At 29.5% G+C, this 25,290-nt stretch overlaps 1 protein-coding gene and 1 long non-coding RNA gene across 2 annotated transcripts in view; one reads left to right on the forward strand and one right to left on the reverse strand.

The window, feature by feature from the left end:
- Positions 1 to 22,850, forward strand: part of LOC122716783 — a 102,964-nt gene extending 80,114 nt beyond the window's left edge. Inside the window, exons 3-5 of the mRNA XM_043940164.1 lie at positions 14,946 to 18,428; positions 19,576 to 20,077; positions 20,784 to 22,850. Coding sequence (XP_043796099.1) covers positions 16,304 to 18,428; positions 19,576 to 20,024 — 2,574 coding nt within the window. The 5' untranslated portion in view covers positions 14,946 to 16,303 and the 3' untranslated portion in view covers positions 20,025 to 20,077; positions 20,784 to 22,850. The remainder of the gene's footprint in view (positions 1 to 14,945; positions 18,429 to 19,575; positions 20,078 to 20,783) is intronic.
- LOC122716784 lies at positions 6,286 to 8,557 on the reverse strand. Its single transcript, XR_006347092.1, has 3 exons — positions 8,335 to 8,557; positions 7,644 to 7,824; positions 6,286 to 7,139 (listed from the first exon to the last, which is right to left on the reverse strand). It is a non-coding gene; the product is annotated as an uncharacterized LOC122716784 (long non-coding RNA).
- Positions 22,851 to 25,290: the final 2,440 nt, after the last annotated feature.

Raw genomic sequence — 25,290 nt, forward strand, 5'->3', positions numbered from 1 at the left:
ATAGAATCTCGATCCCGTGATCCGTATACACACACGAATCTCTAGAAAATTTAAACGGTGTTAAATCAGATTTATCACCGATATTGTGCGTCACGCGACGTATATTTTTTAATTTAATATGATAATAAATTAAATTGACTTGATTTCAATTTTCGTGATTGAAGGTAAAACGTTTATATCCGCGCTATATATATATATATATATATATATACGCTTACACATTATGTAGAATGTTCTACGAAATTTATTCTTCTTACTCCATGTAATATCTCAAATGTAGAATAAAAAAAAATGTTTTCAATGTTTTTATGAAGATCATTTGAACAAAATGAAAAGAAATAAAGATACTCTTTAGATGATTCAAAAAAAAAAAAAAACTAATCATATATCTTTGATGAAGGACTATTCTTGTTTTATTTAATTAAAATAGATCATGTATTTGTACTAATTTAAAAGAAGAAACAATTTGTAACATTTTTTTATGATTGTTGCATACGTATATTGAATACTAATTAATACTAATACTATAATACTAATTAACACTAATACTAAATACTAATTGATATGGTATGAGAAGAAAAGGAAAGAGAAAATATAGTGGGCATTGTATTTTCAAATAATTGTGTAATTTTATAATAAGGCGACAAGGAGAGAAAAGAGTCTCGTTTCTCTAGCTCGTCTATGCCTCGTTTCTGTCAGGTTTCTGCCCCGAACCTGATCCAAAGTTGGCCCAAACTTGGCTCGTCACTATCCTCACCCCCAACCATCAAGGTCTCAGCTTACTTTTCACCGTGCACATCTTCTTGGTCAGTTAACTCAATTACCCGGTCTTTGCTGTAACGAAATATATTCCTTGAAAATTATATCCTGTTTCCTCGAAATGATCCGCGATCAAATTACCGTCTTATACGTTTTCAGCGTTAGCTCGTTGTTCAACGAGTTTTTTTTCGTTGAGGAATATTATAATACATATATTTGTGTAATTTAGAAAAATAATCGAGATAATTATTATTATTTATAGAAAATGCAAAGCATTGTGTCATTGGATTGAATCATAAATGTGATTAAGATCTAAGGTCATCATCTTTCCAATTAATACTATAAGTACAATAGTTAAGTACTTTCTGTCCTTAATTGTCGCAAAGTTATCTTTGTTTCTTAAAATTTCAGTTTTTGAGGCATTTATAAAATGCCTGTTTATAAACAATATTTTTCTCTTTCGATTTTGATGAATAATTTCTCGAATAATTAACATGTTTTAGTTTCAATTTTTTTTCTTTGCACAATTAATATATATAAATATAATAAATATAATATATTTATTATGGATTTCGAGTTCGAAAACAATAGACAAAAATCGAAAGTAGATAGGAAAATAGATAAGACGTACTTTCTCGATCTTTAAAATACAGTAAATTGTTAAAAATAACAATTGGTTTGGTTTTCTCTTAGAAATCTNTAATAAATTGTAAATTGTTAAAAATAACAATTGGTTTGGTTTTCTCTTAGAAATCTTTATTTGACACGTGTATTTAATAGATAATAGTATTATTCGTTTATTTTTAATTATTTTATACGGGTATAAAAGTGCTCATATATTTAATTACGCGCGTATTAATTTATCTATATTTTAATTTGCGTTATTTTTAAAACATGGACACTAGTATTCATATGTATTTATTGGAATAAAATCGCGGAATGAAAATATCGTTTTACAAAAATAAATTTAAAAAAACCATTTCCATTAATAAACCTTATTCAATTAATTCTTTGATTAAAACGCAAAGATTAAACGGATATTGTTATGCTCAAAAGAAGTCACATTTTTCTAGAAAATGTAAATACACTTTTTTAAAAGTTTTATTTTATGAATTAAAACTGATATATTCATAAATTATACGAATTAAAAAATATATATATTAAAAATTACGAGAATAGGACACTTTTTTTAGTGCAAAAAAAAAAATTATAATATTTATTTTCTTCCATTTGTTTTTCACACTATTTCTTGAAAAAACCCGATCGGCAATTCAATCCGATCAGATTGCATCAATTGATCAAAATACATTTTTATATCAAACGAATGGTATATTGTCATGTTGTAACATCAGTTCAAAATATTTTTCAATAGTTTTTTTTATTATAACATCGCCAAAGAAAATAAGGAAAAAAATAACTTAAAGAATTTTCGATTCAATAAATTTCACGCGTATTATTTGTTTTATGAATTAATTAGCATAAGCTATAAAAAATTAATTCTGAAATACAAACGCGTTTTGAATTCAGATACGATGGCAGTATATTATATATAGGCTTAGGGAAGGTTGATTCTCGTTCAACTTTCGTCTAGCTTTCCGAGCAATTGATAAATCGAGGTAGAAACGTATAATGACTAGGCAAAAAAAGCTATTCGTTGCCTTGTGTATGTGTAACCCCCCTTCCCCCCTCCCATATAAACGATGGTTTAATAAAACCCGGTCGGCGATGGCTCTCTGACCAGTGAAAACGTAAGTAAAACGCAATGGGCTTTTATGCTTGGAAAGCTTGCCATGTATCGACTCGCTTACACACCGTTTCGTGGTTTTATAAACTGACGGCCAAGCTCACGCAGTAAGAGCTTTAATGCCATGTGTAATGTAGTTCAAATTGATGTGCCTCGGTCACCTAAATAATCTTTGGTGTGCGCGTAAAGAATTAGGACAGTTGGCGACATCTGGCGTTATCTGGCGATAAACATTTTCGTGATATAATAATTCATTTTTATTAGAGTAGAGATGCGAGAAAATATAAGTTAGTAGGAGCACGTTTCTAACCTATTTTCGTCGTACAACTATTTTTCTATCTCATGAAACATTTCATATGAATTATGTATTTTAAATGACAATTGTATAATTGTAGATCATGTTAGTTTGTTTTATTCGTTTTTGAATCATTAATTAAAGTTAGTTTTTTAATGATATATTTTATTTTTTTACGATTGAAGATTTACTTCGATTATATATACTGATTATATGAATCGTTAATAATAGTAATGATCGCTAATATTCTCATTTAAATTTTCTTTAAGATTTAACGACATCTTGCACTTACGAATACCGACAACACATTCCTTGACAATGCTAATATCGCCAAGCGTGAGTGAATATAAACGATTGCGAGCAAATGTTTGCATTTGCAATAGAGAAACGCATCGACAGCAACGAATCGATGTGAAATGATCCGCAAATGGTATGTCAAGCCGTCAACTAGGATTATAAAGATCTCGTAAAAATGTGTCACAAGTGAAATAGTCCTTGAATTCGTACGAAGATTTATTATTCGCTCGATAATCGTTTGCAAGAATAATTAAAAATATCTGAAAAAAAATAATAGGTTATGTTTATCGAGGATATTTTTCGAATATGTAAATAATGTTTAAATACTGGTACAAAAGCCTGTTTCACATTTAAAATTAAATTTTTCTCATTGATGTTTTTTGAATGATACTGCATAAGCAAGTGTATATTTTATTGGCACGTGTCACGGACTGAAACCGGTTAAACCGTATCAGGTTTTGCTTAAAATCGAACCATCAATGAAAGTACGTCTCGTAATTACATGTAGGTCGTTATACAAGAATAATATTCTCGTTATTTTTGTAGAAATAAATTAAACGAAATTTTTTTGCGTGTAAAATAAATTTTTTTTTTAAATTCTATCGTCGTATAATAACAATATATATATACTTGGGTCTAATTATTATTCGTTTTATGGACAAGTATTCTCTCTTTCTCTGTCTATCTCTATCCATCTATTTGTATCTTTATTTTGAATTGAGAGAATTTTGAAATTCACGGTATCAGGCAACTTTGGGCGATAAAAACTTTCTGAACTAAACTCGTATGTACCGTATCACCTTTTATCGTTTCCTCTCTTACTATATGTATACCGGAAACGTAAAAATCGGTCGTCAAATCAACTTCTCTAGATATTGAAGAAATCAATATAAAAATATAATTGCAAATAAGTTGGAAAAAAAATTAGAAATATTTCATTCGATATTATGGATGAAAGAAAGAAAGGCAATGTAAATATAAAAGGCCCACTTCGATTGTAAAGTTCGAAACTGGACGAAACTGAGTCGTTCGATCGATTTCACGATCAATTTTTTTCGTCGGTCTATAAATAAACGTAGTAATCTGACATGACCCATGTTTAAAAGGCTCCTTGTGCGTAACGAGGCGCTTTTACGCCGACTTCTCCAATCAGTGGCCCATTTTCACGTTGAGAGCAAAGAGGATTACGACACACGTGATTCTATGGCATCTTGGTCACGTACAGTAACATATACTGCTGGATGAACTAGTATAATCTAGCACAATCTGTGGTTCTATATTATGACGTTAAATAATAGCATTAAATGTCAACACCCTTTGATCCAATAACATACAGATTGCATTTTATTCAATATGTGAAAGAAAAATTACATTACATACATATAATTTTTTTAAATAAAATTTTAGATTGTTATTGTCATAGATATTTTTTATTTCTTATTTCTTTCTTTCTTCTTTTTATTTTTTTTTATTTCTGATTTTTTCGTATTCGTAAAATTTAAATTACGAACATGAATAACATACGAAAGGAATTGTACTTCGCTATTTTGAATGAATGAAGTTTTCGAATAAAATTTCAAATCTTCATCTTCACAAGATTTTTTTCATATTTGTGAAATTTAAATTTATTTGACAAATGAACGAACATTTATTTTTTTATAACAAAAGGAAAAAAGGAATGGACTCTATCAATGGAAGGAAGCAGACAATAGAAAGAGAAAGGAAGGAATAAGGAATGGAGAAGGAGAGAAAGGGAATGTCTTATCTTTCGTAGCACGATTACGATGATTCTTGCGGCGCTTTAAAATCATTCCGTGAAAGTTTACAAAAGAGAGTTTAAATTGAAGTGAGTTTAATTTTATTACTCGGGCGAGCTTCGTGCCATTGTGCGCGCCCATTGTGATGCCTTTGTTTTTCAAAAGAAGTGACGCCTTTTTGCTATATAGCATCCTCCTCTCGTTTCTCCTTATTCTCCATCTCCTTCTTCTCTGCTACCCCTCCCATCTTCTAACCTCTCCCTCCTTCCCTTTACTAGAGGGAAATAATTCGTTGCGAAAGTAAATGTACCGTGAATTCATTAGAGCACAGTTGCAATGGCGCAGTTAATTATTTTCCAGGTGTAATTAATTATCTCCACCCGGTGTATCACTCGGCACAAAAACGAAATTATTAACGTACTTCTGATATTGCCATTCGTTCTGAGCTGTGTAACTACCGTTAACTGGTTTTTAATTGTCTCAAAGAATACGTTTCTGATTTAAACGGCATAAACAATGAACTATATGAGATCTATAACAATTAACACGAGGCAAATATATTACAGATTTAATTTTATAAACGAGGAAAATATTTTTTCCTTTAGAATTTAAATTGTACATATATATATATATATATATTATTTTTCATAATAATTTTTCATGATTAGAAATAAAAGAAAAAAGTATTTAAATATGTAGAAAAAACAATAATTGTTGTTCAAGTTGGTTCAATTTTTTAAATTTTAATGATAGAAAATTTTCATCCCTTTTTCTATATTAATCTCCCCGTTCAATATTTTTTTCGTTCTCTCTTTTTCTTTCCTTTTTTATTTTTCATATCTATCGATCGATAATATTGGCAGATACATTTTCGTCGGTCGACTGCATGCAATTTTGTTAAAATGAAGTTTTCACACTTGGATAGATCGAAATTTCACTCAAAACTCGTCTTTTCTAATTATTATTAGTCGATATAGATGGCTCTGCGGAACGTCAAATTTCGATCATCGCAGAATTGAGAACGTTATCCTCAATTTAACTCGTCTAATGCCACGGATAAATCTTCTTATCTCATCTCTGGATTTCTTTTTAACTTTAAGTATAACTTTTTCCCAACATGTAAAACTAGGCGTGCCAATGGATAGTATAAAGTTGTGCAGAGGTTCATGTCGACGTTATCTCTCTAGTTCTTCTCTCTTAGTTACATTTCAGATCGGTATTCTCTACTGTGAAATTGTATCACATAATTACTTCGACGAACGTTTCGAACAATTTATTTACCTCGGTGTCTAAAATAATTGTCCAAGTATATTCTCTTACGATAATATACCGGGTGAATACAAAGTAATAAAATATAACCTTTTCAACTGTGTTAATTTATATTTTTATAATTGGCAAAATATATTATGATATATATAACATATTATAAAATGTATGTGACTTGGCAATTAAATTAAACTAAAAGAGAGAAAAAGAAATATAATTTGAAATTCGATTCGATTTTATTCGTTGATAATAATAATAGCGAATGTTATGAAAAGCTTGAAACAAGTTTTATTTATAACTGTATATCATATAGTATGGAATTCGAATAAAAATTTTCTTTCAAATTCGTGGAATAATCGAAAAAAATTCAAAATTTATATTTATCGTTACGTGATACCGGTGTATTCGGAATATTCGCGGATAAAAAAATATTTTGAACGGAAGCAATCGTTTCCAAACTAAAATCAAAATTGTGCAACGCGCAACGAATTGTATTACAATTTTATAGATAACGAAAATGTGAAAATAAGGTAATATTTTGAAAAACTAGCTGTAGTGTAGTTTTTTTTTTTTTTTTTTTTTTTTTCTTAAAAAAAATTTATATTCCTTCATTTCTCTACGATGAAAAATTTATATAATAATTTAGAAAATACATCTTGAAAAGGAACAGTGAGAAGGGCAATTTATCTTTTTTTTGTGTTTATAATATTCTATGGCTGGTGAAAAATTGAAGATCAACGTCTGATAAAACAGGACGTCAAACGAATTTCTACATAATTTTATATTTCCAGCGAAAGTAATCCACAGTTCGATCCACCTGAGTCATCTCCATTAAGTTTTCCGCTCGCATTAATTCACATCTGAATTTATTCTCGCTGCAATGCTGTGTCCGCGCGTTAAACGGGTAGAATGGAGGGGAAGATTGGAGGGGAAGAAAAATACCTAGAGCGGTTCGACCTAATTATCCAAGGTAAGATAATAGAGTGACTTCCATTACGAAGGAAATTTTGTCTGGTAGCATCTGGAAAGAAAAATTTTTATTATACCCCAGGGATAATCTTCCATGGGGTAGCGCAAGACCTCTCCTCGGTATGCATTGCAAATACAACGAACGGGGGAACGAGGGAGATGGGATAGTTAAAAAAAAAACGAACATAACCGTATAGAAAGAGACAGAGAGAGAGAGAAAGGGCATAAACCGTTAAATAGGAAAGATGATGTCGATGGACCAAGATGAAAATAAGGAAAAATGAAATAATAACGAAAATGAGAACAGTTTAAGTCCTCATGAATATCCATAGTTGAGAAAGTTTGTATTGGAGAAAGCGAAATTGCCAATTAACAGAATTCGTGTTTGTTTCGTGAGAGATGACAATCTGTCGTTTCTAGGGAATTTCGATGTGAAACGTGATACATTAAAGTTTCTAAACTGTTCACACTATACTATAGTTTCGTATTGTGCCGCGAGTATATCTGCGAATTTCTTTTTATTATATAACAACTATTGAAATATTACTTAATTTACCATTTTTTGTTTGTCATAGGATATTTCATTAACCTTCATATATTTCCGTGAGTAAAGAGAAAGTTTTTTAATCTTGAATTTCAAAGAGATTCATAGGTTCTTCTTTCTTAATTAATCAATTCAGTTTTGCTTTTTTCTTCTCGTTATTTTATTTTTTTCAAACTTCTAAATAGATGATAATCTGTAGGTATAAGTTGATAAATGAATAAAATAGTCGAAGAAGTCATTTCGCGTTATCGTGAAAAATTATACAAATATAAATATACTATAAATATCTATATGAAATCTATATGTATAGCTTTAATACTTTAAATAATAAGGTCTTTTTTACCAATCAGTAAAATTTTATAAAAAAAAATAGCTTAATTTAAAAAAAAAGAAAAAATAAAATAAAACAAAATCAATTTACATATCAATTTATATATCAATAAAAAAAAAGTGTAGAAAAATAAGTGTAAAAAAAATTTTTTTGCATTTCGTTTAACGTTAATATTATATCCTCTAAAATTCGTGTATATCTATATATATCGCGCGGTACGTATCTCGCGCTTGCATTTCTTCAAACAAAATTCCCTAGGCGCTCGTGCTGCGCGGAAATAAAGTAATGATCGCGTGTAAACGTTTCGATCGCACGAGAAAACAACCTGTTACAACTAACAAAGTGGAATTGGAAAATTTCTCGCCCACCAACCAAGTCTTAACCATCCATTTCTCGTCTTTGTCCCCTCTATGAAGGAGAAACAAGAGGACTATCGTTACTACCTCGCGCGATAATGTTTCCCGAGAGACACACTCGTAAAAGCAGATAATTGCACGTGAAAGTGAACGCTGTTAATCCCCGCGGTGCATCAGGTTTGTGCACGTCCGCATACACATTCATTCGTCTCGTTGCAGAGTTGAATTCCTCGCGTGACTTTAACTATTCGCTTACTCGTCTCTCGATCGCGGTTAACTGGTTAGTGCGAGCGTATGGCACGTGTATTATATATACGTGTATATATAGGGAAATAAACATTGTGTGCGTCGACATTTGCGTCTCGTAATCGTACAAAAAGCGCCAGCTATTGGAAAGAAGAATAATTAAAAGAGATAATTGCGTAACCGATATTACCGGCCAATAATTGCTTATGATTGTTTTTACTTACGTTTCATAAATAAAAAATGAACATCAAAAACAAAAAAAATTGAGCTCTGATTTATTGTGGATTTCGAATTACATAGTGGGATAACAAAGCGTATAAAATTGATTTAAGAGATATTTTGACTCGAACCTATTTTTTGATATTTAATATATTCGTGATGCCAAAATCCATTTTTCAAGCTATTATTTTCAATTAATAATAGCCGTTTTTTAACGGAAATCAGTCTCTTTTTGTGCATCTGCTATTTAATGATTCGCGTATGATTGTTTTTTCTTTTTTTTTCCTTTTTTTATTCTGACCCTTATGTTTTTTTGTCAAAACGAGAGCTACTTTTTCATATAGACTGAAACTTTTTTATAAGAAATTGAGATTTTATGGAAGATCGATCCAAAAATACAATTCGAAACCAAAATATTTAAACGTTCAATATAAAGATTGCTTTTGTTTTATAGTAACTTTAAAAAACACTCTTTCAGGATGTACTTCTCATCGCTGATGTTATTTAAGGAACATGGTTAGCACATTAAACAGTCGGTGTAACTTGGTAGAAAATCTGTCGTATACATAAGCGGTTTAACATTTTGAGAAATGTTTTTTTATTAGATTTTTTTTATTAGATCACAATGCAACTTGTAAAAGAAAATTGTTTATACAAGTTATTTGTTCTATAAATAAATCGAGTTAAATATATTTAGTTCTATAAGATTTGAAATTAATCAAGGATACAATTAGAACAATAAGAAAATACAGTTTGGCAATAATGAGTGAAACGCGAGATGCATAAATTAACAAATACAGAATATTATATATTATAGAGTATAATATATATGTATATATTTTTGCTAAATTAATCGTTAAATCAGAGTCGATAAATTGCATTATAATTCTAAATAAATGCCAGTTTATAAAGAATAATGATTATTTGTTTTCAAAAAACCAACGTATGCGCATCGTTTATATCGTTTTCAAATAAAATTTCAAATAAAAAATATTAAATCATACAAATATTTCTTTAAGCTGCTTTTCATTTAAATCTTTCGATTCCAATTTATGAATATGTTGTAACAAAAATTATTTATAACAAATGAATTTTAGTTTATGTTGTATTGATTTTTCTATTTTTTTCCAAATTGAAAAATAAAGAACCAGATTTCAATTAATTCATTTAATTTCACTTTGTATTATAGTACATTTTGATCAAATTTTTTCAACTTTTCGACAAGTTTGCAAATATAATCACATAAATAAAAATTGTTATTTCAATCGTTAATAATCCAGAAAAAATAATCATATTATTGTAACTTATTTTATTTTTTCTTGTACATTTTATTTTCAAAGATATTAAATAAGCAATCATCGATCTAAGTTACGAGTCACGTGATCAATAATAAGAGCAGAGCACCATTTGGTATATCGGCAGTTTATTCTAATTGTAAGACAGTTTCACGAAACAAAATTCTATCGGATTCCGATATCCGAATATTCTCGAACCATGTTTCAATCCTCGAGGCCTCGAAATTTTGGAATATCTCACGAAATATATACACATATAATTTTCTTCGTAATTCTCTTGAAGTTGCAGAATTAAATTATCTAAACTTTATTCTAACTAATAGTATAATATTAATAATACAAAAAAAAAATTAATAAGTATAATTATCAATAATAATACTCGAGTATTATTTATGATGTAATATTTTTTAATATTTAAAAATCTATTCCTTAATATTTAAACATTTTTCCTTAAGATATTTACATTTTGATTCCAATTTTATGAAATTTTTCTTAAAAAAGAATTTTCTTTACGTAATTGCAATATTATTGATAAAAACTAACCAATTATATTTACTCGTGCAATGCATCCCAGAATACACATATAAATGTCCTAGAAATCAACCAACAATTGATAATTTCTAAAGTGATTTCAAACAACTTTTGCAAAAATTTTCGTTTCAATTTTATTAACAAGTTATTAATGAAAAATAACAATAACTCATTCGACGAACAAGTTGAAATAACATGTTTCGAATAAATGTGTTGAATAATTAAAAGTTCAACACATATTTGACTTCGACTTGTTTGTTCGAGCCAGCGACGCATACCCAACGCTACATGAGAGTTCTCTGTAATTAATCGGTATTTTTCATTAATAACTCATCATCGACAAAACCAAAACAAGAAATTTTTATAAAGAAAAAAGTTGTTGAAATCATTTCAGCATTGTTGTTGAAATCATTTCAAATCCTAATAAATATTATGAAAAATTATTTTAAAGTTATTTTATTAATAATTCAAACTAATCACGTTTATTAGAAACTTTTTCTTCATTTAATAAGTAGTATTTATTCTAATTAAAGTTTTTTCGTCATCCTGTATATTTTTGCAATTATTTATCGTTTATTTATATTTATGTTGGATAACAAAGCCATAAATACCACGATCATTGTTGGAAATAATTATGTTTCATATAAATCTTTATTATGAGAATTTTGAATGATTTTATCTTTATTCAGATGGGTTTTTATGAAATAAAATTTTACTCGTAAATTATAAGAACGATTGTGAAAGTAATTTAACTTAAAAACAAAAAGGTGAAAATTTGAAGTAAAGTTTTATCATATTTTGATACAATAAGAATTTAATTAACAGATAATGAAAAGATCTAATATTTAAATTAAGTGAGGAAAATCCGATGAATTTTTCTCATTTCTTTATGCATAGAATATAATAGAGATGATTCGATGCAATTATCGAGATTGAAATTTTGAGATTTTAAACAAAATTAAATTTTCTCTCTCGCATTTTTTTGAATTATAGTTTAGTTAAGTTAATGTGGTTAACACAATATTTCTCAATGTTTTTTGAAACACGATTCACTTTTATAATAAGCTAAATAAACTATAACCTCTCTTCATTATTACATGAAAATTCATTTAAAATAAAATAAATTAATAAAATTTTATTTTTAAGGATGAAACTACATACATGCATAATAAAAATATTAAAAATCTATGTCATAGCAAATATTTAATATTTACATATCATCACGATATTCTATATTTTTTTTAATATTCACAGCAATAAATTATGATTTAATTTATTTCATTTCCGGATAAAATTGAAATAAATAAATGCTTATATTATAGAAAATTTTCATTGTAATTTAAATAATAATATAATAATAAAAAAATAATTTTTTAAAAACTATTTTCTAACCTTCTTGATCACAAGTCATAGCTTGAGGTACATTGGCTTGAGAATATGATTCTCAATTAGGCAACCAGACAAATTTGTTAGACGTAAATTAGTGTTTAGTAAAATGAAATTTCATCGAAAATCAAACAGAGATCTCCAAGCTTCCGTTGTTTAATACGATAGTGATTTTCCGTGCTTACACATGAGCGAATGTAATCCACGCAACACGTTAATCATCGATTACGAGGTTATATCCCACATTATACACTGTTTTGTATATCTCTCGAATTTTCCTCGTTTATTCTATTGCAAACGAGAATTCCCAATCATTTATTGAAATGAAAATCTGTATTTCTGTTAAATACGTTTCGCGGTTGGCGAGCTTTGTACGATTATGTCTCGATAATAGATTTTTGCCTCGATGAGAAGAGATGCAGAGCCATCTAGTACAACTTCCTGAAACTATTTCGATCGAATAAGCGTCTAACGGTTTTTTTGTTATACACAATAGTGGTCCGCTTTGATGTTCAAACTTTTACTCGTTAAACGTTTCTCTAACTAATCGCTATCGTTGCCAATTTTTGGAAATGGAGCCTCGGAATAAGTGTTTCGAGCGTGCCGAATGAAATAAAATGGCTAACAAAATTTGATTTTCACACCGAATCTCATCGATTATTTCGAGCACATATCGTTATTTTCGCAAGAAAAATTAGTTTTAATAAATAAGTTCAGACTGTGGATAAAGCGAATATTGTTGATCTTTTACAATTAGATTTATTGTATATAATTCTCGCTAAAAGAGTAAATGAGAATTAAAAATATGATAACACTGACAGTTCTAGAACAGTGATCTTCCTTGTTAATAAATCCCGATGTATTATCGAGGAACTATTATAATTGGTAAAGATTTATGACCATTAGTCCAATTCCATATTCTCTTTTAAGTCGATCAATTTTCTGTAATACGCAACTTTTGTATAACTTCACTCAATTAACATTTAAATGGTTTCCGTCTAATTTATACGGTAAATTAATATATTTATATTATATATATAATTAATATTCGTGGAAATCTTTATCATCTTTAGAGATATCAATTTCAGAGGCCAAACAAACAAACATTGATATATCAATTCATGCTTATTTATTAAATTATGAACAATTTAATTTTGTATTAGATGAAACAAGAAGATAGAACGAAACGGAATGAATTTGTCTCTGTTATGTTGTCATTGTACTCTATTTCTTTTATCTAACATAACCTCAAATTGCTTATATCATAATAAATAAGCAATATATCAACTTTTGTTTTGAAATTGAATAGAATCTATAGAATCTTCAAACATGTTTCACGAATATATTGACACGCTGTATATATTTGAAATTTAAAATTTCGGATTAGTTGGGATCACTTGATCTATTGTTACCATAAAATTAAATTTTTTAAATCAGATCTTGCAGTATTGTATCATCGATGAGAGACTAAGTGGAACTTCAACGTTCTTTTTCTTCTTTTTTCGTATTGGGTTACGTGCCTTATCTATGTTCCCTATATTCTATATTCTATAGAAGTGCTATTTCACTAGGACCTACATTTACTAGTGCCATATTGAGAACTCGCTTCCAATCTTTAATTTCTGTGCTATATGACCCATTTATTCGTTTATTCGTATGATGTCTTTTCTTTGTTACAAAAAATTCTTTATTCTGCCAATTAATGGCATGAAATATACTACAAGTAGATATATTCTGAAATTATTATATCAAGACTTTTTTTTCATAATTAAAGTTAATTCAAACGATGCAAATGATTTTTTAATCAATTTCGTTATTTTACAACATAAATATTTATTAAATATTTAGTAGAACATTAATTATAGGATATTTTTGGAGAATCAATTCTAGAATCTATAAAAAAATTACAAAAATGTTGTTGAGATTATTAAGTTATAAACAATTTAAGTTTGCATTAAATGAAACGAAAATAAAAAATAATATAATACAAAAAATAATTAAAAAATAATCGATAATTTTAATTCTTAACAAAAATTATCTTGTGTTTCACAACATATAATTTATAATTTTTAAAATTACATTAAACTGTTTTTTAATAGATCGTAACTCGATAATTTATTAATATCTTTGGTTGATAAGTTATTATGTCAAAGAAATCACTTGTTGTAATTATATTATTAGTTGATAAATTATTATGTCAAAGAAGTCACTTGTTACAAAATGTTATTAAAGGTTAATTAAAGATTTTCATGCGGAAATAAATGTAATGGCATTTCTATATTAACTCTTCGAGATTGAAAACAACCATGTTAATCAAAATATGTCATAAAATTTCTATCTCTGATGGTTACTAAAGTAATTCGTTATCATAACCTGCATTATCTTCCGTGCCGGATTTTATTACAAAATTTCATTGTCGCATTCATTCGAAATCAACAAATATCCAAAAATAAATTGTAGATAAAATTCAATTATAATTTAATTGAATTATGTCAAAATTATTTCGACTCAGTATATTGTAAATTTATGCATTTAATTTTAATATGATATAAAATTATTGTACAATGGAAATTAAAATATATTTTCAACCTTGAGTGTTATCAAAGTTTTTTCATCTATTCGTTTGAAATAAATATATACATAACTTGGTTAAAAATTAAATTTTTCCTTTTTATTTTCAAAAAGTTATTAAATGTTCAATTCAGTAATAAATAATAAATAAAAATCGCAATATAATATTAAACATATCATTAAACATTTCATTAATAATAATACATTGTAAAAAAGTAAAAATTTCATCATAATTAAAATTATCTCAATTAACAAAATGATAAACCGAATGATCAATCCTCACTGATCAAATGATATTTTTTTAATAACTTTTCAATTATAATTCGCCATCAAATCTATTATTATAGAAGAAAAATTAACGGAAAAATATTTTTTACAGATGATAACCGTACGAAGACAGATTGGAAAAGGCGAAAAATAATCGGTAGCGGCAAGTGTACAAAAGCATAAGAAAAATAGAATAACAAAGAAGTGAAAGACAGAAAAAGAGACGAGAAGAAGGGATAGATAGTAGAAGAAGAGACGTAGAAGGTAGACGTAGAAAACAGTGGCGCACACGTTTCGAGGAAATGAATGGATACGGTAAATGCGAGAACATCCCATCCAGAAGGAACTAGGAGTGATTCTAGACATTAAATGTACCCTCAAGAATTCAGGTTTCGCCCGAGGCTCTCGCGAATCTGGGATGGCTTCGAGCAATGATGATATCCGATTAAGCCCAGCTAACAAGTTCGCCGACGTTCTATCGTCCGTAAAAGTAGATAGGTTTTAAATCGAGTCCAGCCTCGAGAACAAGGCAGCGTTGTAACGTCGTTATCACGGCGAAATAATCCGTGGCTTATTGAATCCCAATAATATAATGGAAGTAGAAGAGACGAAACGGTAATAGTTGATCATATGTGGAATCCTCTTCTACTACTATATATATATATATAAATATACATATAAATATATATAATTAGAAATAGAGAAAATCAGGGAAGGTCAGTTTTTGGTGACGTATTATATTTGCTGTATATATATTGCTTCTATACAATTGAAAGAGGGCAAGCCATAATAACCCGAGTTTCAGTATAAATATCAGTGGTCCACTATTAATTTTCAATTTCCATTTAATTTTTTTTATCGACGAATTGATCTCGCAGAATTTTTTAATAAAATGTAAATATATATACAAATATAGTCATTAAAAAAAAAAGAGAGAGAGAAAAAGAAAATTCAAAGCAGAATTTAAGAAAAATTCAACTGCTTGAAAGAACGAAATAAATTGACCATAAAATCGCATCCAAAGATCAGGCCAGTGATATAATTTCTAAAGAGTGGAAATGCAATAAATGCCATTGATAAACAACGCCGCAACGATAGAAACTGTGTTAAGAAGATTTAAATTACCCGCCATCGTCACCGCCACCATCATGCAACAACATTTAGGAATGTAATATTTGATTTCCTTGCACGTGAAACAAGACTTATTTCAAAGCTGGCCTGCAATTGTAATATCGACAAAGAAATTTATAAAGAACACGCAGGGCCAGAGAACAGAGAAAGTATAGGGATTAAAAGAAGATACATAGACGTCTTCACAAGTGTCCTTAAAAGCGTTGAAAAACCGCATTCATTGTCGCGTGTGTGCCAGCAAGCTCTCTCGTTTCCTACTTCTGGTTATGGAATGAACCGATGTTCGACTGAATTTTACGGTTGTCCGTACTGGTTTAGGTTCTGCTACCAAACATCATCATGACCCCAATGATGCGGCTTTTCCTGCCGTTATTACCGCTGATATTGTCCCCCTACTCGACTATGATTTGTTCAGCGAGCGGCGATGGTGGACCTAATAGCCCAATCTTTAATCTTGATAACACCGCGCTAGAAAAAAATCTAGCGGCAATATTTAACAAAGTGGCGCACAGCTCGGCAACGACTAAACGCAGCGTGCCAGCCTATGATGCTCAAGTTTCGGCCAGTACAACCCTTTCGACGGTACCGTCACCTTTGACGACGACCACCACGACCACAACGACGAGCCCGTCGATACCATCTGTCAGGTATCCTCCTGTTCCTCGGGCGACCATGTCGCCAGCCTTTCGTGAATTACCTTCGTACGCTCCTCCTTCCCGTGCCCTCTTCACTCCTCCTTTACCGCCCGAGTACCTTCATCCATTCGCAAATAAGCCAACGCTGAGAGGAACCAACTCGGATGTTCATTCGAGTCTCAAGAGACCAGTACCACCGCCAAGCGGGACCCCGGCTCATGAGAGAATACCCATCAGGCCACCTGATCTTCAGGGTCCCTCTCAAGTGCCAGAAAGACACTCTCATTCTAGAAACAAACCATTGAATACGCCCAGTAAGGAGCAGAATGTATTAGAGTCCAGTGAGCCGGACAGAAAAAACAATACCAATGAGTTTGTACCTACTCTGCATTATCCTAGCATCTCAAGAATATTATCGGGCAGCAATGGCCGTAAACAAGATATACCAGAAATACTTTTGAAGCCTCTGGCTACGAAAAATCCTGCGCAAAATGCACCGGTGATCCCGACCACCGAAAAAATGACCACACCATCCACCACAACGGCCAGAACATTTAGCACATTGGATTCTTCCAAATCTGTTACGCAACCGACGATTTTCAACCTGCCGAATACCAAAAGACACGATGACGACAGTTACCATGGTCTGAGGAATGAAAATGGTTTCAAAACGGAGAATATCGAGATCGTGGATACGGAAAGACTTCCATATCCTCAGCCACAACCTCCTGCTCCACCTCCGAAGAGGCCAAATGAAGCTGGTGATCGTACTGTCCCGCAGATCGACACGCATCCCCTTGAATCCACCTGGCGGATCGCTTGGTTCCTCCATGTATATATCGCAGCAATTATGTTCACATTAATGGCCCTATATTCGATCTACAAGATCGTTCGTTTCAACGAGGCAACGAATCTACTCACCCAATCGTACTTCCTTACGGTCCATTTGCTTCTCACAACCGTATGTACCTTGAGGTGTTTTCACTTATTTTATGACGCTTATAATCTAGGCCGTTCACTGCCCGAGCCTTTATCCCGAGTGCTCATGTACCTACCGGCACCGTTATTATCGACGGCGTTCGCCACTTTGGTACTATACTTGGCACATTGCTCAGAGGCGCCCTCGTTGAACAACAGGTTCCTCTCACCAGCAGCGCTGGTTCTGTCTTCAACGATTCACGTAGTCCTTTGCGTCTCCCTGCACGTGTCTACGCACGTGCTTGGATATCAGGATGAGGCGAAAATATTACCGTTGATCTGTCAGTGCATTTACATCATTGTCTGCGTGACACTTGGTCTTGGTTACATGTATGTTTATCGTGTGGTACGTACGCAAATATTGCTAACGAACAACAAGACAGCTGGAACAAATCACATAGTCGGTGCCGATCCTACCACGATGGCCTTGAGCACCGCCATCACAACCAGTATCGCTACTGCTCTTTTCTTCATTTTGATGGGATTCGTCCAGCTGTACGGTATCTTCGGTAACGTCCAGGAACGACCGCAATCGTATCCATGGCTATGGTGGGGCTGGCAATTCTCCGTTAGATTGCTGGAATTGGCGGTGTGCGGTCTCCTCGCCTGGGTAGCTAGTCTATCCCAGTATCCGTTACGGGAGAAACAGCTACAACAACACCCGGTTCACTCTGGCTTCGCTCTATTTCCATGCGGTAGCTCGACTTCCACCGAGAATATGGACGACGTGCTTTACCCAGCTATATGCAGTACCAACCAGGCGATCCAGAATTACACAATGAGGACTGGGAAACAGGTTTATGACGATAGTTTCCCACTGAACACGCTGCCCGAACATTTGAACATATCAGGTATCGACACGCGTGTACGCACGCGCTTTCGTGTAATTGATAATCCGAATCAACTAAAGAATTATTTCTCATTTTTGGTTCGTGAAAAAGCTTAATGATTCTGGGAATATCTTTTTTTCAATATTAAAATGGCGATTATACTTTCATAATAATCTATCAACTTCTGAATATCTCATTTACGTGAATTTCTTTTCTTAAGATTATTTTATATTTTTATGCCATGTAATTGAAAATTAGAATTTAAAATTTGATTATTTTTCAATTTTTATGAGAAATTATAAAATTATATATTATATGTCTTGTATATGCCTCATTTGATCAAATTTTTTTTTATAAATTTGTTTTATGAAACATAAGTAATGTAAGGTAATAATTTTAATTAGATTTTTTTTTAGTACTTAAAAAATAGTAGAAATTTCTTTGAAGTGTTTTTATCAATCTAGTTGTTCTTTGAATTCATCCTTTTAAAATTGATTAGAAATCTTTTAATTTTATTTTATTTTTTTTTAATAATCTCATAATATATGAAATGATATAAATTAGGTTATCGTGCAATGTGCAATTTCAATTAATGTGTCTTGGGAAGAGTTCAAAACGCTGACTCGCGATATTAATACAATATTGAAACCTCAAAATCAGCAGTTCTTTCTACACTTTGTCTTCTAATCGGCACATTATTACCTCTAAGGTGGTGCGAACGGAATAGCATATTGTCTGAGAACATTGATTTTTTTCTATTTGTGATTCTGTCTTTTTAAAGCTACACACCTGAAGACTTAATGTTGAAAAATAATTTTATGATCAAATATTTAAAATATCTTTTGCCTTTATATTTCGAAAAGATTGATTGAAATTTTGACAATTTAATTAAACAATTTCATTAATTCAAATTTCAAATTCCTTCATATTCTTGAATAGTAATTATTCATCTATTCCTGTTTCTAAGATTATCTTAACATCTCAAAAGTAATATTTCTTCTTTTCCTCGTAAATGAAACTTTTTTTTCAATTCCCAAAAAAAATTCTAGATTTGCGAAACGAGATATATATCACGAACCATAATGAAACAAAAAAAAAAAAAAAAAAAATGATTCCTTTTTCAATTGTGAAACTATAGTATGTTTAATAATATGTATCATTGTCGTAGGTACTTTTGAAAGGCATTCCATTCGCAAATCAGGCACTATGGGCCATTTCCCACACGAAGGTCGTGGCTCGTTAAACCGACACGGTAATGGGATACAAACTCTAAGAAACTCCGAAAGTCGTGGTAGACATACACCGGTGCAGCAGAGTAGTGGAGGTGGTGTTCATGAACAAACCCCGACCACTGGTTCAACGATGCTCGTCGCTGAAGATGGTTTCGTAAGGTTCCGTAGCCTGGGAGCTGAGGATGACGAACTATCTGACACACCAAGCGTTGTTGGAACCCATGGTAGAGGAAGTTCGTTGACCGGAAGCGTGAGATTCAATACGAGACACCCAACGCTACAGCATCAACATCCTCATCAACATCAACATCAACATCAACACTCATTGCAACATCCACTTCAGAGTCAACATCAAGCTCATCATCAATTGTATATCAACACGTAAAAGTCTATTGTTCCAAGTGTTCCAAATGATAACTTCTTATTTCCATTAATTTGGTGAGTTTAATTGAAAATTAGAAATAAATCAAAGAAAAGATAAATATATGAAGAAAATCAGTATACAGCTTTTTATTATATAGTTTATGATGAATTGTGATGTTTCAATTATTTTTGTAATAATTTCAATATTAGTTTTAGATCAGAAATTAAAAGTATTTTTATTTTTATATGAGATGTTACAAAAAAAAATTTCTAACAGCTGTACAACATATAAAATGAATATGAAACTTCATATAGTTAGTGATAAAGAACACTTTTATGCGAATTTTTTAGAATCATAAAAGCGTTTGATACATAATACAAGCTAATTTGGTTAAAATGAAAGAATAGGTAGCTGGAAACGTGGCTATTTAAATCGTTAAAAGTTCCGCGCCTTTTTTCTTTATAAGAAGTTGATAAAAGAATTTACCTACAAGAAGTTAAAGTTCTTTTCATTGCTTTTGTATGACAGCGTTAAAAATAATTTAATAGAAACAATGAATTAACGAGTGTACGCACACAGCTTAACTTTTCCTAACGATATGCTTTTAAAAGATTTTATATATATTTTTAATGATGTCGGAGATAAACAGGAATGTTTATGTATGTAAACAGGAAAATTTTTCCTTTTGGTAAATTTAAAATTACGATCGTATTTATCATAAAGAAGAAAATATGATCTTTATAAGTTTTCCACAATTGTTTTCTTATATTTTTGTTACAGATTAACGATCAAAGGAGATCGTCAATGAAGATATAAAATATTCTGTGGCTCCCTCAGGCGGCTAATGGTCTAAACAACTTCGAAGAAACAGAAAAATTTTATCTTTACTCTGTAAGATACGTCCTTGTGTATAAACGAAACCTAAAGCGAAAATTTGAAAAAAAATTAAGAAACTTGCCATTTGCAATCTCCCGCTTCGCATCTGCATCTGAGCCGAACTTTTGCTGTTCATGGTATTCATAATATTTATTTCAAAGTTCGTGATCGAGAGGCAGAGAAGAAAAAATAATGGTATAAAAAAATGGAGAAATGTATACGCAGAACTCGATAACAGAGTTTCTTTCCTCTACCTTAACGTGGGTAGTGTTCAGGGTATCTCGAACTGTACATTAGGCATTTGGTACTTATTAAGATTCATGTGATTTAAACAAACGATTGTATATTGTCAATGAAAAAGAGAGAAGGAAATAAATTTTCTTTTATTTTTCTTTCTTCGAGTAGTGAAAAAAACTCGGCTGTGGAACGTATCGGTATAACATGTGATTTGATGACAAGTTATAATGATTCTGTGAATACATATTGATACATTATTTAATAATTTATTTTTCTTATAATTTCTTTTAGTTTTTATAACATTTAAGATAATCTTCTTAATAGCACTATTTTAACGAATACTCGAATTTTTCTGCATTGTTAAATTTTAATTAATAAAAATATAAACAACATATTCTTAATTAAATTCAAAGTATTCAACATCATTTTATCACTTGTTTAACCGATACGTATACTTCCTCGAGATCATGCATGCACGTGTTCCACGGCATATCATTTTGCGATCAACAGGAAGTATGTTTTATAATGAAAAATAAAAGCTAAAAAAAGTTTTAATAAAAAATGGAAATTTATTAACGTGGTCCAAATAAAACGAATGAAAATGAACGAAAAATAACTCGAAAAATTTGTAGTAATTCTATGAAAATTCCAAGCAACAAGCGGAGATGTACAATTTCTTTTTATTTTCGTTATAAAGTTGAAAGAAATTAAATATGAAAATAATGTTGAAAATGAAGAAAAAAATATGATGAAAAAGTTGATGAAGAAAAGAAGACTTTTACGGCATTGTACAGTCGATAATAATTTATCACTCAGTCCAATTGTAAGATTGATTTAGCACTTAAGGGTTGGATTAAGAATTCCCTGTTACATATTAAGTTACGTCGATGTAGCCGGTAGATGCTACTGCGCTCGCGTAGGGACGGATATCAGCGATTTCTGTTAATTCAATGTCGAGCGACGAAACACGATGTAACGATGTTTCCTCTCCGCGTCGGAGACTCCCTATACGAAGAATAGAACTTCACGCACAGGCCAGCATATTTTTTCTATTTCCTCCGTTATATATTTTCCTTTCTTCTTTCTTATTTTTCTTTCATTTCTTTTTTTCTTTCATTTTTTTTTCTTCATCTCTGTAATTCCATTTGTTTTTCTTCTCTTTTTTTTTTTTTAATTTTAATAATTTTTTCATCAATGCATATACACTCGCGTGCACATGCACGCAGTCTTTTTTCACATTGAACCTAAGGTACAAAACTATTTTCTATCTTCTTCACTTCCTAATATCAATAATAAGTTAATGAGTCAGCGCGATGTATATGTTTATATGGACATTGTAAATAAGGTATACGGGCTCGTCGTGAGTAGATATAAGTTTGTTGTGATAGAATCTGCAGATTCTATTCGATGCGACCGGGATTCACATGTAAACAGACATAATACATGCGCATATGAGCGCATGAGTATTCATGTACACACTTCACAATCATACACTTTCACATTCATTACATACATGTATCTATTCTTCCCTCCTTCAATCATCCTCAGTTGTAAATGCAGACTCGTTTTTAATTTATATCGGAAGCTGTATTTATTATATAAAACATTCCACAACAAAAAGGTGATCAGTATGAATGCGATCGGTTTTGTGGGATTTTATTGCAATTTTAGATTAAAAAAAAAAACAACGCTGAAGAAAGATGAACAAATGTAAATAAAAGCTTTTTTGCGAAATACTTTATTATGTTTCTCCTAATTTTTTATGCACATGTTTATATTAATCTTTGTAGAGATAATTATCCATCTTTTTTTTTTTTTTTTTTTTTTTTTTTTTTTANTTTTTTTTTTTTTTTTTTTTTTTTTTTGATAAAAATTTAACATTAAAACAAGTTCAAATAATGGAACATATAGAAATATATATCACATTATCACATTAATCAGTGATTGTATTTGATGAGTTTAATGAAATAAGTGTTTTGTATCTTCTTATGTTATTGTTTCAAAGAAAAATTTCCAATCTATCCATTGAAATTATTTAAATCTGTTTTAAAGATGTTTTTTATATCATTTTTGGTCAAACGTTTCATATTATTATTATATTTATATTTTACATTGTAAATAATCTCAAGAAACATAAGGATTTAATTTTCTTAATGCCAGTGAAAATTAAATTAATTATTATGACTTAAATATAAATTAAACGGTGCTACTCGCAACGAATAACAATACTGTTTAGAGCAGTTTATTTGAATGTTGCTTGTTTATAAATTTCTGCTTGTTATTTAATGAAAACGGAGGAAAAGAAAATATTTGAAAATGAATTATCTGCCGACCTATGTCGCAATATGAAAGCAATTCTGTATAGATAACACAAATATGTCAGAAATATAATGTACATAAAAAAAATATTTAATAAACCTTATATGTAAAATTTTGGTTGTTCTAAATAGCAATTTTATTTTTATAATAAAAAACATTAAAATTATCTTTTAAATTTAATGTATAAATTTTAATACGTAATTTTACAAAATTTTTATAAAATTAATATATAATTTTTAAAAAATTAGAATTATTTTTCAAAATTTGTAAAATTTCTATATAAATATTTTAAAAAACAAGTTAGAGTTCATAATTTAAAATAAAATAATCATAGAAAAATTAGTTAGCTATATACATGTTCTTTAACAAAATATTAAAATATTCAAACAAAATATTAAAATAATAAGAAAAATGTTCAATGCTTAGATCATATTTCTAATTAATTATAGATGAGATATAGAATAGATTATTTATGCAACGAAATTTTTTGTTACAGAAATTAGAAATTTAAATGATCATTTTCATGTCGCATGCGATATTATCGACTCGGTATGTTTTGTGAAAATACAATTAGTAAGCATGATAAATCACTGAGGGCATGAGAAACATTTTACTTCTTTTGAAGTCGGTATTTCAGAACATATAACATAAAGTTCCATAGGTTGTTAAGTCTATCCTGTACTTCATCTGTGCTTAAAATAACAAATTCTTAAAAATTGAAATTATATAACTATATATACTTGAACATACATTTTTTAAAATTATTTTTTTTTATAATTTTGTATAAATTTCCAAATACAATGTGAATTAAAATGATCAATGCGAAGACTATTTTTAAAATTTATTTTACGTTTTCGAAATTTTTATTAAAACAAAACTATGTTTAGGTTATTCTATATATAATTTTCTTGAAATTTTGTATTTATATAGAGTATATATTTGATCCAAAATACTATTCTAATTATATTTTATATATTAATATAAAAAAGCTTTAAAAATATGATAACAAGTTTCATAAATCCTCAAACTTTCTAACGAAAAATTATAATATATATTAAGTCTATTTTATATTTCGTCTATTGACAATTATTAAATTTAAATTCAATGATATATAATCAATTATGTTCAAAAATCTATAATATTTCTTAATATTATAATATTAAACAGAGATAAGAGATTATTTATAGATAAATTTTATATTTATTTTATTATTTTTTTATAATTAAATTTAAAACATTTGCAATATTGCATCAATTACTCATGTGTCACTATATTATAAATAATTCTTAAGAACAAAAACGTACTTGCAATGCTTACAAATGAACATGTTTAATTTCACACTAAAATTCTGGGAGTTTCATTCTATGTAATCATTTGAATTGAATTTCAATCAATAATTTTTGTTTTTAGTTTTATAAATTATTTTTTATTGGTACATTATACAATATAAAATAAGAAAATGATTATATTTTTAAAATCTAAAATGCAAAAATAACAATAAAGAAAAAAACAAAAATAGTTAAAATAATCTGTTTTACTGTTAAAGTAAGTAAATATCTTTTCTATAAATATATTTTATTTTGTCTTTTTCACTATTTTTAAAATCCAATTTTATAATTTTATTATGCTACACATAAAAAATCAAATTATATTGTAATTAATATTTAAAAGTAAAAATTTCAAAACAGTGCAATGAACATATTTTTAAATTACAATAATTACATTCAAATAAATATTCGGAATAATTCATATAAAATTAAAAATAATATTTATTTTTCTTAAAATTCGCATCGAATTAAAATCACTAATTTTTAAAATGTATATTATGACTGCTATCATATACATATATACAATA

This window comes from Apis laboriosa, unplaced genomic scaffold (assembly GCF_014066325.1).
Source record: "Apis laboriosa isolate Shangri-la unplaced genomic scaffold, ASM1406632v1 scaffold49_cov149, whole genome shotgun sequence".
Lineage (NCBI taxonomy): Eukaryota > Metazoa > Arthropoda > Insecta > Hymenoptera > Apidae > Apis > Apis laboriosa.